This window comes from Mustela nigripes, chromosome 13 (genome assembly GCF_022355385.1).
Source record: "Mustela nigripes isolate SB6536 chromosome 13, MUSNIG.SB6536, whole genome shotgun sequence".
Taxonomy (NCBI): Eukaryota; Metazoa; Chordata; class Mammalia; order Carnivora; family Mustelidae; genus Mustela; species Mustela nigripes.
Genome location: NC_081569.1, coordinates 116977949 through 116996411, shown reverse-complemented (window position 1 = coordinate 116996411; position 18463 = coordinate 116977949). Strand labels below are relative to the sequence as shown.

General features: G+C 45.8%; 2 protein-coding genes across 4 annotated transcripts in view; one reads left to right on the top strand and one right to left on the bottom strand.

Moving 5' to 3' along the window:
* Window positions 1-1630: 1630 nt before the first annotated feature.
* PSMC1 (proteasome 26S subunit, ATPase 1) lies at window positions 1631-16372 on the top strand. The gene is made up of 11 exons (XM_059373533.1): window positions 1631-1697; window positions 6068-6121; window positions 6872-6968; window positions 8872-8996; window positions 9223-9408; window positions 9556-9684; window positions 10512-10608; window positions 13339-13528; window positions 13939-14090; window positions 14902-15056; window positions 16017-16372. Exons 1-11 carry the CDS (start codon window positions 1695-1697, stop codon window positions 16149-16151), a joined length of 1323 nt encoding a protein of 440 aa, XP_059229516.1. The 5' UTR covers window positions 1631-1694; the 3' UTR covers window positions 16152-16372.
* The window catches only part of NRDE2 (NRDE-2, necessary for RNA interference, domain containing), a 53836-nt gene continuing 46064 nt past the window's right edge, over window positions 10692-18463 (bottom strand). For 2 of the 3 annotated variants that reach the window (XM_059373531.1, XM_059373532.1), the window contains one exon: window positions 16089-18100. In XM_059373531.1, the coding sequence (XP_059229514.1) occupies window positions 17975-18100 (126 nt within the window). In that variant the 3' untranslated portion in view covers window positions 16089-17974. Of the gene's footprint in view, window positions 12345-16088; window positions 18101-18463 lie in introns of those variants that run through there. The other variant, XR_009399173.1, reaches the window with a different exon arrangement.

Genomic DNA, 18463 nt, shown 5'->3' with positions numbered 1-18463 from the left:
GGCCCAGTTCTTCTGCCCCTTTTCTGTGAGAAATCCAAGAAATTGGTAAACCATAGCTGAAACTAAGGAGAGTAGAGAAGTTTAGTTCATCTACATAATGAGTAGCTAAGAGGAAGCAGGAAGGAGATGGAAAGGTTGTTTGGAGAACTTGGTGCTTGGGGAGGTTGGAAGCTGCTAAAGTAGGGGTTGCAAAGCTGGCTGTCAATGGGGTGGAGAGTATTGGCAGGGCCAGTGACAGGGAGAAAAGAAATGATAAGTTTGTTGTGCATTAAGGCCCTTCTCAATGCAGGTCCTTCAGAATTTTGGTTTTCTTCCATATTGATTATCAGCCTGTGTTTGTTTGAATGTGACACCCACCACCTCAGGAACTCTCCACTTCTTCAGGTATCCACAGTTGGCTTAGACATTCCATCCAGCTCTGGCATTTCTCTCAGCATCCGTGAGGGAGAGCTGTCCTGCCCCCCACCTGTCATACCATTTCATGTATCATGTAGACACCACATTTGCTAGTGGAGGTCAACAGCGTCAAGTCTTTCTATAATAGTATTTTATTTTATTTAGATTTTATTTATTGGAGAGACAGATCACAAGTAGGCAGAGAGGCAGGCAGAGAGAAGGAAGGGAAGCAGACTTCCTGCTGAGCAGAGAGCGGGAGGTGGAGCTCAATCCCAGGACCCTGGTATCATGACCTGAGCTGAAGGCAGAGGCTTAACCCACTGAGTCACCCAGGCGCCCCTATAACAGTATTTTAATGATGATGAAAAAGAAGAGTAATTTCCCGTATTTTGTACCTGTTGGATACAAATGAATTAGTGAAATGTTTTAATTTAAATTTTAATTAATCTAATTTAATAATTTAAATTTAAAAATTATTAAATTTTTTAAAATATTAAATCTTAATTTAATAAAATTTTAATTTAATAATTTTGTGAATTAGTGAAATATTTTTTGCATTTCACAACTAATTAGATTAATTAGGAGTAGGGAAAACAACAAACAAACAAAAACCAAAAATGAACTCATCTCTCCAGTTCAGCAACATGCAGCGTTTCGAGTACCTGTTATAGAAGTTTCCAGAGGCTAAAGGGATGCTTGCCGTCTTTCTAATGTCCTGGTGGATGTAGTAAGTGATGAACTTTACCAACTAGGTGCAAGATTAGTTATTTTGAGACATTTGGCGTCATCACAAGTTACAAATCACCAAAGGAAAAAAGAAAACATCTAGTTAACTCCTTAGACAAGGAAATACTCTCAGATGATCACGTTTATTCCAGAGACCAAATCATAGCTTAAATGTTGGTCCAAAAGTAATTGTCAACTTTGCAGTTCCAAATCCCATTCCAGTTCTTGGAACAGTAAGTGAAGTTCTCAGTGATGATTTTTGCATATTTTAAATGCTTTATATTTTCACGATTGTCTTAGCTCTTTTTCAGTCTAGGTCCTCGTCTCTAATTGTTTGCAATAGACGAATAACTTCTACTTAATTTTTTTTTCCAAGTGAGATATTCACAAGATTCACATTTTGCTGGTAAGCTATATCGGCACCCCACCCACAGGAGCCCTGGAAGCGCGACTCCGGTAAAGAGGGATTTGGTTCCCGTCGGCATCCGTAGCGTTCCTCGGCAACTTCCGCTTCTGGCGGCCGCCTTGGTGGATGCACTTCCGGCAGCGGTGGTTCGAGCGGCCGAAGCAAGATGGTGAGTGACTAAGGGTTTCAGCTGGTGGTCGCGGCGCGACTGGGTCTGAGCGGCCCGAGACGTGGGGACGAGGCGGATGCCCGAGGCACTCGGTCCGCCCGCTCTCCTGCCCACCGGTCCGGTCTTCTCGGGGAACGAAGGCTCCTGGAGACAGTGCTTGGGTCCGCCACGGCCCGGGGCGGACGAGAGGGCTCGGCGCGAAGGGTCCCCCGGGCTGACCGGTGGGACGGCAGAGCGGGTCAGGGCGCCCGGCTTTGCACCTCCGCCGACCTGACCCTGCTGACCGGCGCGGGGGAGTTTCTCCCGAAGCACCTGAGGCGAGTGCTTTGGGAGCCGCTCAGGTGAAGGGTTGCGCGACTGGAGGAGAGGGAGGGATTCGTTCCAGCTGCGGAGGGGAGAGCGCAGCCATGGAGGAGCGCTCGGAGTGGGGGCATTTGGAGGAAGCGTTGAAGACGGACGCTTCTATGACAGGTGGAGCTCGGAGGGCACGCTCCTGTGGTGTGTTAAGAATAAGAAAAACAGCATTTATTCGTTAGTCCACCAAACTGGTATTCATGGAGCACCCGCAAATTGGGGGAGGGGGGCGCCAGGCTCTGCTCTAGGCACTGAGCGCTCAAGAGGTGAGTGTGACTGGTGAAGTCTCTGTCTAAATGGAACTTACAAGGCCGAAAAAAAAAAAAAAAAAAACCAAAACCGAAAAAGAGACATGTAATATGACGTGGAGCGGGATAGAGATGAGTGGGATGGCCATTGATGGGAGTCGTGGCTGTCAGCAAAAGTTCCTCAGAGGAGGTGACATTTGAGCAGCAGAGGCCTAAGCAGAATGAGAGAGCAGCCCATGCAGACATCTGAGGGAAACGTGGTCCGGGCGGAAGGAATAGTAAGCGCAAAGGGCCGGAGGTGGGAATGTGTTGAGCCTGTATCCCGAACATCAGAAACGCCTGGGCACATAGTGGGATAGGTCTCATAAGGACTTTGGGCTGCTGTTCTAAGCATGTGCCAGGTACTTTTCCAGCATTATTATTATTATTTTTTAAAAGATTTTCTTTATTTATTTGACAGAGAGATCACAAGTAGGCAGAGGCAGGTAGAGATGAGGGGTAAGCAGGCTTCCTGCCGAGCAGAGAGCCCGATGCGGGGCTTGATCCCAGGACCCTGGGATCATGACCCAAGCCGAAGGCAGAGGCTTTAACCCACTGAGCCACCCAGGCCCCCCGCCCCAGCATTTATTATTGAAGTATAGCTGACAGGCAGCGTTACGTTAGTTGCAGGTGGACAACACAGTAACTGGACAAGTCTGTAGTATGCCGTGCTCCCAAGGGTAGCTACCATCTGACACTCTTCAGTGCTATCACAGTATTATTGACGAGATTCCCTGTATGTGCTGTACCTTGGTACCTTTTATCCCGTGACTTACACATTTTACACCTGGAAGCCTGCGCCTTCCACTCCCCTTCACCTGTTTTGCCCATCTCCCACCCCCTTTTGTCTGGTGGCCACCAGTTTTCTGCGTTCATGGGTCTGTTTCTGCTTTTTTTTATGTTTTTGATTCCACGTATAAGTGAAATCATATGGTATTTGTCTTTCTCTAATTTTAATTAGCTTAATACCCTCTGTGTCCATTAGTGTCACAGATGGTGATCTCTGTTTTTTCTTTTTTTTAATATTTTTATTTATTTGACAGAGAGAGGGAGATCACAAGTAGGCAGAGAGGCAGGCAGAGGGAGAGGGAGAAACAGGCTCCCCACTGAGCAGAGAGCCCGATGCGGAGCTCGATCCCAGAACTGTGAGATCATGACCTGAGCCAAAGGCGAAGCCTTAATCCACTGAGCCATCCAGGTGCCCCGAGATCTTTTTTTTTTTTTTTTTTAATGGCTGAGTAATACCCCTGTGTTGGTGTGCTGGTGTGCATTTACACACATCTTTATCCTTTCATTGTATCAGTGGACACTTAGGTTGCTTCCATATCTTGGCTACTATAAATAGTGCTGCAATAAACGCAAGGGTATTTTCCAGCATTTTCTTATTCTCACAGCAGTCCCTGTAGTAATTATTATCTTCACTTTACCAAAGAGAAAACTGAGACACAGTAAGTGGCTTTGCTATAACACAAACCCTGTTAGTGTTTTCTAGAGGACATGTAGTAGAGAAACACACAGTTATTGGGGTCCGTACACCTGAGTGTTTCTCAGCCACATCTCTGACAAGCTCTGTGGTAATAGGCAAGTCACTTAACATCTCTGGGCCTTGGTTTCCTTATCCATAAACTAGAGGTAATGATAGTACCAACATCATGGTGTCTCTAAGAATTAAATGAGATGATATTCTGAGAATGTACACTGTTTACCGTATATAAGGCCTTAATAATGGGTATATTTCTTACTGTTATTGGAGACTGAGAAATATAATGTAAAATGCCCCACACCTGAATAAGTTTGGGACCCTTTCAGGAAAATGTCCTCCTGTGGGGCCAGACTTACAGGGTCACCAGTGAGGTAGATGAACGTGGGAAAGGTCAGTCGAAGCCAGTTTGGCAAGGACCAGGTATGCCACTGTAAAAAGGTTGGTTGTTACACCATAAGTGCTAGGGAACAGTTGAAGGTTTTTGAGCAGAATGAAAGGAACAGCTCTTTGTTTTAGATGGTAACAGCTGGATTGGTGAGGAGAGAAATTGTTGTGGATCTCAGTTGGGAGGCTGGCTAGAGTACAGGATAGAAACAGAGATGGGGAGGTGCCTGGGTGGCTCAGTGGGTTAAAGCTTCTGCCTTCAGCTTGGGTCATGATCCCAGAGTTCTGGGATCGAGCCCCGCATCGGGCTCTCTGCTCAGCAGGGAGCCTGCTTCCTCCTCTTTCTCTCTCTGCCTGCCTCTCTGCCTACTTGTGATCTCTGTCTCTCAAATAAATAAAATCTTAAAAAAAAAAACAACAGATGGGATCAACGAGAGTGTGATGAACTAAACCAGATGGGTTTCAGAACCCAGATTTTGTAACCAGATTGATAATTGAAATCCTGACCCTAACATTTCTTTTTCACCAATAATATCGTATTGCTAGTAGTTACTTTGAGTCATGCAAATGGGGAGTGGTTTATGAGCATTACCTCATTTTCAGTAACAGGAGCTAGTATGATCCCCACTTTTCAGTTAAGGGCACCAAGGCTCAGGGAGGTGACCTGACTTACCTGAGGTCACATAGCCTATTAGTGCTGGAGTCAGAATTGAAACCTGGATGCGTCTAACTCCATAGCCCATGTTCTTAGGTGTGTTACAGTTCCTCATCTAGAAAATGGGAATGATGAACCTACCTTGGACAGTGGTTTGAAATTAATGAGATAGTGAAGGAAAATGTCTAGTATAAACAGAGTCCTGCATGCAGGGAAATACATTTGACCCTAACTCTTTGGTAACCATGATGTATTTAGAGGTGCTTATGTGGAAGTAGTTTGAGGGGAGGGGGTCCTTCTATTCAAGTAAGTTCATTATTACTTAAAATGCCATTATTTTTGAGATACTGTTCTCTGTTAAGCATTACCCTGTAACTGAGTGGTCTGTTTTAAAGTCCAGAATCCCATGAACTTATTCATACACTGAATTCTTTTTTTTTTTTAAGATTTTATTTATTTATTTGACAGGCAGAGATCACAAGTAGGCGGAGAGGCAGGCAGAGAGAGAGAGAGGAGAAAGCAGGTTCCTTGCTGAGCGGAGAGCCTGATGTGGGGCTCGATCCCAGGACCCTGGGATCATGACCTGAGCCGAAGGCAGCGGCTTAACCCACTGAGCCACCCAGGTGCCTCCAATACACTGAATTCTTGATACCTTAAAGTGATTCAGCTTTTCAGGTTGGCAAGAAAGACCTGCCCAAGAGCCCCAGGCTTTAGAGATGGGAGGTATATAAGTTGCTACTGAAAGGAAAATCTCCTGGGTCTCAGTGTAATCTCAGTAAGGAGTAAGTGATTGATAAATGACTGTTGACTAGGTAAAATGATTTAACTCTGATGGCCTAATTTCATGAAATATACTCAGTCAAGTAGTTTTATAATAAAGAATGTTAAACTCTCTATTTTTCCCTCAAAAAGGGGCGGTCTTAGAATCCCAGCCTCATGGTGATACAGAAGTTACATGAGTTTCTTAATAGAATTGTCCTTGATGTAAGATGCAGTCAGTTGCAAGGTGCAACTAACAGCTTTTCAGGAAAAAAAAAAGAAATTCTACCATGCTAAATGTATGTGTTGACTACAGGGTGTACACCTTAAGTTCAGAAATGTTAAAATGAGGGGCAAGTCTTGGTGTCTTAGAATCACAGGAAAATAAGAAGGATGTTCTTTTAAAGTGATCATGTTCTGAATATATACTTCTGATTTCTTTTTTCAGGGTCAGAGTCAGAGTGGAGGTCATGGCCCTGGAGGTGGCAAGAAGGATGACAAGGTAAATAAGCCAGATAGGTCTGTGATACAGGTAGATCATGGAACGTACCCTTGATCTCAGCTGAGGAGTTCTTTGGGGATTCATGACTTTGAAAATGCAAAATAAGTGATCCTGTAGTTATTACCCACCTGGCCTACAGATTCAGTGCCCACTTCCATGTTTTAGAGAAGATTATTGACCTGTCAAGTAAGTAGTTATGCATTAATGGTTTTTAAGTGTATACTATAACATTATAGAGTTTAAATTGCCTGTATTTAGTGTTTAATATCTTCAGATGTGAAGAATTGTCTCAAATTACTTCAGCCCAAACTTCTGGCATATAATTCTGAATTCTGACCTTTAGTCCTTACTGAATAACCCATCACTGTGTATTATAAAAAGAAAGATCAGTTAAGTTCGCCAATTAAAATTGCACGAATGTAATACCTAGTTTGTTTTTTAAAGATTTTAGTTACTTGAGGGAGAGAGCGGTGGGGGGGGGGGGGCAGAGGGAGAGAGAGAGAGAAACACTCCCCGTTGAGCATGGAGCCCGATGTGGGGCTCTGTCTCATGATCCTGAGCCAAAACCAAGAGTCAGATGCTTAACTCACTGAGCCACCCAACTAGCTTTATTTTTAAAAGGACAGTTTTTAATAGCATTCTAAAAGAGAAGGAAAATTACAGCCACTAGAGATAGATGATGGTACAAAAGAAAGAAGTTTGTGTTTTGAATTTGTGTGGTTTTTGTTTTTCCTGTTCTAAAAATTCAAGGACAAGAAAAAGAAATATGAACCTCCTGTACCAACTCGGGTGGGGAAAAAGAAGAAGAAAACAAAGGGACCAGATGCTGCCAGCAAGCTGCCACTGGGTAATGACATAGTCCTCCATGCTATCTCGTGATTCCGTTGGGAACCATCTGTGTGTATGTAGTTTAGGGATTTGAATATGGAGGCAGGAAATGGAGCTGAAGCTCTAGTTCTTATGTGTGGCAGAGTTGTGTACAAACCGTATACAGCTTAAGAAATTCCACTAATTTCCTTTAATGTATCTCCTCTAATGTATGAAAAGTGTAGTTTTGGGTTAGAAAACTCAGGTTGAGCTTGAATAACTTAGAAACATGTTTTGTTCTTGAATAAATGGACTGCCAACATGTTGGAATTCACATCTTGTGATGCATGAACAAACTGTTTCAGTGACGGTACTGAACATAGACTAAGCTTCAGACCAGGTGACCTAATGCAGGCCACCTCTCCATTCTCAGCCCCTGCCGTTCTCCTTGCTTGTTCACATAGTCCTGCCTTGTGTTCTTCGACTCATACGCACATTAGGACTTTTTTTTTTTTTGAGAGAGAGTGCGTGCACATGCACAGGTGGGGATGTGGAAGCAGGGTGGGGCGGAGCATTGGGACAGAAAGAGAATCAGACAGGCTCCATGCCCATTGCAGAGCCCAATCTGGGGCTTGGTCTCATGACCCTGAGATGACCTGAGCAAAATCAAGAGTTGGATGCTTAAGCAGTTGAGCCACTCCAGGTAACCCACACATTAGGACTTTTGTCTTTTGCTTAAAAATATTCTTCCCTTGGGGCACCTGGGTGGTTCATTCAGTTAAGCATCCAACTCTTGATTTCAGGTCAGGCCATGATCTCAGGGTCATGGGACCAAGCCCCATGTTGGGCTCTGCGCTCAGCGGGGCGTCTTTTTCCCCCCTTTCCCTCTGCCCTTCTCCTCCCTCTTCCCCCTCCCCTATGCTCTCTCTCTCTAAAAATAAATAAATCTTTTAAAAAATGTTCTTCCCCCAGTCTTTCCCAAGGGTGGCTCCTTCTTATACTGCGGTTCACATACCTCCCCTACCCCCATCTAAACAAGTCTCTTCCTACTTAGATGAAATAATTTTTAAAATATTGCTTGGTTAAGAATTAAGGGAGCCAGACAGTGAAAAACATGCCATTAGTCTACCATAATGAATCAATATGGTATTGGTAAAGAATAGATCATCAGATGGCCAGAAGAGCATAGGAGTCCAAAAACAGTCAAGTTACATGGATAATGACTATATGGTAAAGATGACTGAGTTCTGTGGGGGGAGAGTGAGTTGTTTAACAGAATGGCTGGCATCTTTATTTGCTATTGAGAGAAAATGAAATTAGACTCCTTGCTTTTTGCCAGATGGATTATAGATACGAAAATAAGTACATAAATGAAAAATCAGGAATATATTTAACCTTAGGGAAGGAGATACATCTTGAAGATACCCAGAAACCACAAAAGAAAAAGTTGATATTTTTGTCTATATATGCTAAAATCTTATGTAGCATGAGACTTTAAGCCAAAAGAAACAACACAAAAGAATATGGAAAGAATGCTTGCCACATGTTAATATCACTAATATTTCACAGTTCTTCTTGGGGGTGGGTGTTCCTCAGCTCGCCTGCAGCAATGTATTCTGACTGGACAGCACTTGTACCTATTTTTATAAACACAGATGGGAAATAAAAAACCAAAGTAAATGATCTCTGAGGTTGTTGAGTTCTTTCTTTTTGAGTTCATGTAGCAGATGTCATTCAGACGTCATCCCTGTTTTTATCTGCTTGCTTACAACTGCCAGAGTCCCTTTTCTTTTAGCATCTAGGGTCACCAGGACTTGAATTTTTCAGCCTGTTCAACAAAAATAAGCTTATTTTAAGTCTTAACATTTTTTCCTTAAGAATGAACTTAATTAATTGCTAACTTCAAGCTTCAAATAGAATAAAACTTTTCTTTGTAATTACAGTGACACCCCATACTCAGTGCCGGTTAAAATTATTGAAGTTAGAGAGAATTAAAGACTATCTTCTCATGGAGGAAGAATTCATTAGAAATCAGGAACAAATGAAGCCTTTAGAAGAAAAGCAAGAGGTAATTCAGAAATTACTGTAACTTTTGTTTTACAAATTGTTTCGGTACTAACTAGAATTCAGTGAGTAAATGAAATTCAAGTAGTTGACCCATTTAGACTGGCTGCCTTTTAAAAGCATTACCTGCTTTGTAAATGTAGTAAAATTTAGTAAATCTAGTAAAACTATCAGCCTTGTCTGCTTTTTAGGTCTAATCTGCTTTTCCTTGATGGCATACTCTTAAACAGGAGGAAAGGTCTAAGGTGGATGACCTGAGAGGGACCCCAATGTCAGTAGGAACCTTGGAGGAGATCATTGATGACAATCACGCCATCGTGTCTACATCTGTGGGCTCCGAACACTACGTCAGCATTCTTTCCTTTGTAGACAAGGATCTGCTGGAACCCGGCTGCTCCGTCCTGCTCAACCACAAGGCAAGTTGATGGTCTCTAAGCCCCTAGGAGTGCTTTCTCCTTCCTCTCAGATCTGTCCATTGGCGCTGCTCGGTGGTCGGCGTTGCTTTGCTGTGAGTGGATTATGTGAACCTCATGTTTCTGCATTAACTTAATGTTCTCTCTCAGGTGCATGCCGTCATAGGGGTGCTTATGGACGACACAGATCCCTTGGTCACAGTGATGAAGGTAGAAAAGGCGCCCCAGGAAACCTATGCTGATATTGGGGGGTTGGACAACCAAATCCAGGAAATTAAGGTAAATCTAAGAATCAGATTTGGGTTTCTAGATTTTCAATTTTATATTTAACTATCTTATTTAGAGATAGAGTTATTGTGTATGTTTTGTGTTTTCCTTAGTGATCAAACCAGTGTGACTCAAAGCTTGCCAGTTGTGGAGTATTTTATTTGTTAATCCTGAGTTACGTAATAGGAACAACAAGTTGTATGATTGTTCCTGCAGCAGCTGCAGCTTCATCCTTCTTACATGCAATGTGCCATGGTTATCTGGGTGGATATCTAATGTTTCCGTTTGTGTTGACTTCAGCTGTGGCTGTCTGGAAACCTCCAGTGATGTGTGGGGTAGTGTGAGTGGGGTGAAGGGAAGTGGTCGTTCAGGTTGGCTGGGAGCCACCCATCTCATCTGTAGGGGGGTCATGTAGAGCTGTCACCAGTCACAACTGGTGACCTCGGAGATGTCTGGGAAGTAGCCATTATGTCCATTGGTATAACAGGAATCAGAAAATCTTGCTAGAAAATCTTGTCTGTGGTTTAACTGAAAACAGTGTATTTTCACTTTAAGTTCCTTTTGCTCTGGAAGAGCTTGAATTTTGCTCCAGGTTGACTTCTGTGAGAAAGTGAGAGGGAAACTGGACGCAGTAGGAAGGGGAACTCAGTGAGGACAGGTGTCGTCTTCCATCTGTCTCTGCTGCTAGACAAAAGTCAGGCACACGGTCTCTAACAAGACTAAGTGACATTTTAGCTTCTTGTTGAAAGTGGGATATATTCAGAATGCCAATTCGTGGATCTGATAATTTCAGTGAGAAAGCATTTCATTTTTACCAAGTATTCATTTGTTTTCTATAGGAATCTGTGGAGCTTCCTCTCACTCATCCTGAGTATTATGAAGAGATGGGTATAAAGCCCCCGAAGGGGGTCATTCTCTATGGTCCACCTGGCACAGGTATGTATGCTCTGGGTTTGACACTTTCAGGGCACTGAGCTAATCTCTTGAGCTGTAGCATTAGTTTGTTATAATCATTTAATTCTTGAGTAAGGATGCCACAACTCCTTAGTTTGAAACAAGGTTTTCTAAACATTTTGTGCATTTTCTGAGTAAATATGGAAATATACATATTACATAAAAGTATTTTTATCTGTATAGGTGATGCTAAAAAACTGAATTACTTTAGTTTTAAAATTGTAGACTTAACAGATTTAATGTATTAAAAACAACAGTAGGAATTGCAACAAAAATAAGCACGGTAGGGAAACCCTCCCCCTCCAAAAATGCCTGCTCAGTGTGAATGCATTTACAGTTTCATAGAACTCCTCTCTGCACTCAAATATATTAGATTTATGTGCTATAAAACATAAAACTTTAAAGTATTCATAAGAGTAATGTGAATCTATTAAAGTTTATAAGGAGCGCCTGGGTGGCTCAGTGGGTTAAAGCCTCTGTCTTCGGCTCAGGTCATGATCTCAGGGTCCTGGGATCAAGCCCTACATCAGGCTCTCTGCTCAGCGGGGAGCCTGCTTCCCCCTCTCTCTCTGCCTGCCTCTCTGCCTACTTGTGATTTCTGTCAAATAAATAAAATCTTTTTTAAAAAAAGAGTTTATAAAACAAAATAAACTGGGATGCTTAAGCTTGGCTGTACGTTGGAATCACCCTGGAGCTTTAAAAAATAGTGATGGTCCCATCCCTGAAAATTCTGACCTGTTCATCTGGAGTGTGGCCAGGTCCATGTATCAGAGCCATGGTGGGAAACCACAGATTTAAAAGCTGTTCTGTGCAGTTCAGATTGGGTTCACTGTCTGGTCCACTGTACTGAGTGAATAGAATATTGGATGAATAGATGCGTATACAGATATGTATTTGGTTCATTATGCAACTAGCTGGCCTGAGTAAGTTTTACAGTCCGGGAATTAGCAGTTCAGTGCCGTGGAAGTTGCAGAGGAAGCACAGTTCTTTGAAGGGGTCACTGGGGGCTGCCCACAGTGGAGGCACCAGGAGACAACTGAGCTCAGAGGGGCGGAGCTGTTGCAGCTCATCATCTTACAGTGCAGGAAACTCAGGCCGGTGACTAGCCTGGGGCCGTGGGAGCCCTGGGAGTTGAGCAAGTAGTGGGGCTGGAGCTGGAAGGCAGGCCGCCTGACCTGCAACTGTGGGCCACCTTCAGTGCACTTGCACTGCCAGGGGCCGACGTGAAGGGCTGGGCTGGAGCACAGGGTGGCAGGCCGTCAGGAGGGGAAGAGCCTGGCTTGGTTATCCCGCTGGCCACCGAAGGGACCCAGCAGCTGGCTGAGGCTGTCTCTGGAGGGTCAGAGGCCATCTGCTTAGGCGCTCCTTTTTGTCTTCCATCCACCATCCTTCACTGGTACTCAGGGAGAAGTCCATGCTTCTAAGCCCTCACACCTGCCCCTCCGCCTGTCTGGCCAAAAAGATATCGTCACCACGTCTTATTCTCAAGCTTAGTGCCTTGTCCCCCTTCCCACTTGAACTAAGCCTGTGTCACTTGCCAGCAGCCTCCCCCTGCCCCTCTGCAGGCCTAAGCCTGGTCCTTCACTGGCTCAGCCTCTAGCTGCCAGTGTCCTGACACCACGGCTTGGCCCTGTGCCCATGTCCTCACCATCAAAGGGGCCAAGTAGTCTTCCAGCCCTAAAGTTCACAGGGTGGCTGCCACAGCTGTTGTTTTTGACCTGAAATAGAAATATCAAGGAATGGGACACCTGGGTGGCTCAGTGGGTTAAGCCGCTGCCTTTGACTCAGGTCATGATCCCAGGGTCCTGGGATCAAGTCCCGCGTTGGGCTCCTAGCTCAGCAGGGAGCCTGCTTCTCTCTCCCCCTCTGCCTGCTTGTGCGCTCACTCACTCTCCAACAAATAAATAAAATCTTAAAAAAAAAAAAAAAAATCAAGGAATGGAGAATTGGAAATGTCTGAAATTGTCCCTGAGAGGAACGATCCTCACAAGGGCACACCAGAGACTGAGACGTCTCTAGAGCTTTCAGCAGTTCTCTGTTATGGGCTTCCCAGGAGCTGGTCCTATCTCAGCTGAGCACCGGGCAGGCCCACCCAACACAGCCCCAGGGATTGTAGGCCTGGTACTCCAGGTCAGGTTCCTTAGGTCAGACCTAGGGTTTGCAGGCCATTTCTCATCACGAATAGTTTCACAGGAGTTGAGTTTGGATCTCTAACCCTGGTTGCATGAGTTAGGTTAATAATCTATACACCTTTGAATATCCCAGTAAAATGTACTTTCTGACATTGTAATGAAGAATGAGGAAGATAGTTAAAAATAATCAAAACATTATTTAGGTTTTTCTCAATTTCCTCTTACCTGCCTCGGAGTGCAGAATGTTAAGACCCTGGAATGGGGGCATACCTTTTAGAGATCTGCCCATTTCTTTTTTTTTCTTTTAAAGATTTTATTTATTTATTTGACAGAGAGAGATCACAAGTAGGCAGAGGGAGAGAGAGGGAAGCAGGCCCCCTGCTGAGCAGAGAGCCTGACACGGGACTCGATCCCAGGACTCCGGGATCATGACCTGAGCCCAAGGCAGAGGCTTAACCCACTGAGCCACCCAGGTGCCCCAGGATCTGCCCATTTCTGATGCCCATTTAATTGACAGAGTTTTTAAGTTAAAATAGCAATTAAGGATTTTTTTTCCTTTCTCTTTTTAAATCTAAAATAGGTAAAACCTTATTAGCCAAAGCAGTAGCAAACCAAACCTCAGCCACTTTCTTGAGAGTGGTTGGCTCGGAACTTATTCAGAAGTACCTAGGTGACGGGCCCAAACTCGTTCGGGAACTGTTTCGAGTTGCAGAAGAACACGCACCATCCATTGTGTTTATTGATGAAATTGATGCCATTGGAACAAAAAGGTACATTTCTCTTTCTGTGTTGAGCAGAGATAAAAGCCCCAGAGCTCTTCTCTGAGAACGATCATTGAGTACCCCCTGGATGGCCTGCCCATGGGTTTGCCATAGTTCCTACCGTCCCATGGTACTCTGGATGCTTTAGGCTCTGCTCTCCCAGGTGCCAGGTAACAGTCATGCAGTTGTGACTGCCTGGAGATTAGTCCAGAGCAGTGTCCCGAGCATCTGCTCGGAGCCAGGCATCATCTGGACTTCAGGCACACGGAGACTGAATTAATGATAAAATCTCAGGCATAAAACTTCTACAATTTAAACAACATGATGGGAGGGCGTGATTTTGTCGCTAGAATTGAGGACGTCTGAGTTATCCTTCAGCAGATCAGTTAGGTTTTCACGCCTTCTCTTCTTTTTCAAAGGTATGACTCAAATTCTGGTGGTGAGAGAGAAATTCAACGAACAATGCTGGAGCTGCTGAACCAGTTGGATGGATTTGATTCGAGGGGTGACGTGAAAGTTATCATGGCCACAAACCGAATAGAGACTTTGGATCCAGCTCTTATCAGACCAGGTCAGTTTGCTTGTTCTACCAGGGATAGCTGTTGTGTCTATGGATGACCGTTTAAGTGCATGAGCAGGGGATTTAAGAACAATGTGTTATCAGGGCGCCTGGGTGGCTCAGTGGTTTGAGCCTCTGCCTTCAGCTCAGGTCATGGTCTCAGGGTCCTGGGATGAGGCCCTGCGTCAGGCTCTCTGCTCAGCGGGGAGCCTGCTTCTCCCCCTGCCCCCGCCTGCCTCTCTGTCTACTTGTGATCTGTCAAATAAATAAAACCTTTAAAAAAAAAAGATAAGTATCAAGGCAAACACGTGAAATGCAGAGTAACTTACTAAAGACCTCATCCCCTGAGGTTGTGGTTAAGGAAGGACGTGATGCAGTGGGTGTAGCCCTTCTAATCTTAAATTGTGATCTTTTCTTTCCCATAATGGATATTTTCTCTGAAAATAATTCATATGTTAACTCAGGTTCATTTTTTTACATTCAGGTCCCACCAGGATGCAGCAGTGGCTAATTTGTTTATGCTTTTTAACACAATCTGTCCTTTTTCACTACGTAGGTCATTCAGGAGCCCTTTCTTTATTTCTAAGGGTACCCCAGCAGAGCGGATCTCTTTCAGATTGGATGAATTCAAATGCCGACATTTACGACTACAAGAGGGATGTTCACCTTTCGGGATTTGGACCCCCCCCCCCACACACACACACACACAGGGTGCTGTCTGACTGAAACAGCGTGAGTGAGGACACGGCTCAGACTCTTCCTGAGCTGGAGCCACACCTGGGGGCTGTGCAGCGATGTGACTGGAAACCTTTTCTACCCACAGGTCGCATCGACAGGAAGATTGAGTTCCCCCTGCCCGATGAGAAGACTAAGAAGCGCATCTTTCAAATCCACACAAGCAGGATGACGCTGGCCGATGATGTGACCCTGGACGACTTGATCATGGCTAAAGATGACCTCTCGGGTGCTGATATCAAGGTGAGAACCTGGGCTGGGTCATACCTCTCAGTTTCATGGGGCAGGGGTGGGAGGAGGCTGGCAGCACCAGATCTGGGTCCAGCCTGCTCTTTAGCTGAGGATCTGGGTTTTTGTCAGGTCTAAGTACCATGGTCAGGGCAGGACGGCACATGTGGGGCCTTTTCACACTGCTGCCTGCACTGAGCTGTGTATCCTTGGTCTCTAAAGAACTAGGTTAGTGTCTGTGTTGGTGAATAAAAAGCTCTTTTTAAAATGGAAATTATATTAAAATTTTGTACCAACTTTGTATTTTGAAAAATTTGAAGTCTTCAGAAAAGTTGCAACATTAGTAAGTACTAGTATACCCATCACCTTGATTTATCCAATGTTACCGTTTTAGTGCTATACTTTATCTTGTTCACAAATACACTTTCTTTTCTGCTGAACCATCTGAAATATCCTGAGGGCCATAACCAGATAAAAACTTCAATGCCAGGATTGTGTTTCTGTCACATCATGTTGAATGGGTTTTTTGTTTTGCTTTTGGCAAGTGATGACTAAGGAAATAAATCACAGTAAATGCTGTCCTGAGACAGCGAGCCAGAATACATGATACGTGTTCTCTTTGGACTGTGGGTAAATGAACTGGATGGATTCTCTGTTGCTGCTAGTGTCCTGGTGTAGTTGCATCTGGTGCCCAGGAAGGAACGTGGCTCCTGTAACAAGTGGAGCAGAGAACTTCCCCATTGGGCCATCCTGCTGGTTAGAACCTGAGCCAGGCCTCCTCCTCCTCAAAGCCACCTCAGACCCTGAGAAAGTAATTAGAATGTGTAAAACATTGAAAAGATCTACTCTTTTCCCAAACGGTTTAAGCAGTTTCTTTAGTCTAAGCGTCTTACACCCGATTTCAAGCAGCTCCTGAATTGATAGAGCACAAGTAAAAAGTATTTCCCTTTCTGAACATACTGTTCGTTCTTACAGGCAATCTGTACAGAAGCTGGTCTGATGGCCTTGAGAGAACGCAGAATGAAAGTAACAAATGAAGACTTCAAGAAATCTAAAGAAAATGTTCTTTATAAAAAACAAGAAGGCACCCCTGAGGGACTATATCTCTAGCAGACCACAGCTGCCTTCAAGGAAGTGGTCAGGGTTGTTCTGACCCCTTGAAGGGATGAGTTTGGGGAAGTTGCCCAGAGGAACCCATGTTCCAGTTGATCTTTCTTACTAGCAGAACCTCCTTGTGTACTTTTTTGAGCGTGTAGGATGCCCCCCAGGCCGCCTTCACCTGTTGGTCCCATGCAGTGCTCTGTCTCCAATAAAGCGTGCTCCTTCTCACACTCGTTTCTGGAACCTCCACACCCGGCGCTCAGCAGCAATAAGCAGGGGGACCTGGGCAGTAGGGGGGCTTTCAGCACCTCTGGCCCTGCCTCACGTGCCCAGAGCCGGTGGCAGAGCTGGACAGCAGCTAGTGGGAGGACGTGACACAGAGCCAGCGGTCTCTGCAGTGGAAGAGTGTGGCTGTGGCTTTGGAAGGAAACATCTTTCCGTATTGGAAGGTCTGTGGAGCCTGCGGGTTTCTCAGCACTCAGGCAGGAAAGCAGCCGTAGTGTTCCTACTAGGAATATCCACAGGCCCGGGCTGACGTCTGCCGCTCGCCACCCAGGTTGTTCTCAGGTTCCGAAACCTCATCTCTCTCCAGGATGCTCAAAACCATATCAAAGCTTCCTCTTCCCTGTCTGTCTTGCCCTTCTCTCCTTTCAGAGCAGGTCCGTGTCCAAGCACATGTGTCCAAGCCCGGCAACGTAAGTGTCCACTTGGCTGGCTGGCCAGCCACCTTCCTCAGGGGCTCTGACTTGTCACCCTTCTTTTCCAGCTCTTTCTAGCCCAAATTTCTGTTCCACAACACTGTTTTTTCTGGATGGGATGACAATGAATGACAACTTCAGCAATTCTAGGCATCAGGGTTTTGGTTTTTTTAAGAGCAGAGGTCAGAGAAGATAAAGCAGTTTCCTCCCAGTTAAATATTAACAGTTAATAACTGTGGGCATGTGCTTTACAAGAAGAAAGTGGTCTGAACGTAGAGATGTCCATTCCTAACCCCCAAACACCTACTGGCCTCTGTCTGCACCCGGATGACGGCTGCCACGACCATCTCACGGGCAGGGGCAGGGGGTGGTCTGGTAGGAAGCCGCAGGCTCCATTCTGCACTCCGCTCACGTGGCTGCCCGTGTGCTTCCTGCTGTAGGGGTTCCTTCCACACGTGGGTGCTCGTAGGTCTCCAGGGGTCCCATTCAAGTGCAGCGGGACCCAGAAGGGCTGAGGTGGGCCCGCAAGGCTGCATCTCTGCCAGGCGCCCAGGTGGTGCTGCGGGTCACAGCTGGGAGGCATCGAGAAGAGCTTAGGGACCCTGAGGAACTCAATGCACTTGATACAGGCCGGAACACCAAGTTTTAAATGACTCCACTGACTGGCCTGAAGAGAAGGGCAAAATCTGCTCTCCTGCTAACCAGCCTGGGGAAGAGGTTCCAGAGTCCCCAGACCTTTCCTGTCATGACTGCAAGACCCAGAAACCCTGGCAGGACCCCCAAGAATGCCAACCAAGGGGGCGTACACGCTCTGGGGGGGCTGGGCGGGGAGCAGAGGAAGAGCACAAACTCACATACGCCAACCACGAGAGGTTTCCTTATCACTAGGTGTGATTCTTATCTACATATTCACACATGTAATGTGTGAACAACAGCTTCTGTGTCATTTGCACATCCAAAAAAATGTGCAAGAGATAAGAAACTGATGACCCAGGTACAAAGTACTAAGAAAGCTAGACTTCAAAAGCAGAGCTCCCGGAACACACGCACCCAGGCATCCCCAATCTCGTGCATCCCAGCTCCGGCAGGGCAGGCGACGAGGCCTGGAAGGCAGGGCCCATTCCCTCCCGGTCTCTAGTCCTCCAGCAGAAGCGCCAGCTCCTCCAGGGGCAGGCGCACCCGGAGCTCCTTCTCCGTCATCAGGTCCAGGACCTCCTGCATCTCTTCGGGGAAGTGCTCCACGGCATCCAGGTACAGCGCCTAGGGAAGGAGTCCCACGCTAGCCAGCCTGCCCTCCCCATCGCCGTCTGGACTTGGCAGTGCCTGGGGACTGGGTTCCAGAAGGACATGGAACTCACAAAGTTGGGGCTGAAAGTAAGTGGACCCGAGCAAGGCCTTCTTTCTCTAAAGTGGGGCTGGGCTTGGTGGACAGGACAGTCCCCACATGCCACCTGACCAGGCTCGGTAAGGCAGACTTGGGCCACAGGCCCCCACGCTGAGCACCTGGGCTGAACCCCGCCAGACGATGGAAACCCCCTGCCTGCAGCCAGGCTCCCATGAAACACCAGCCCCAGCACAGGGCGTTCACACGTGCCCCTCAGCCAAGCCTCCACTGGGGATATG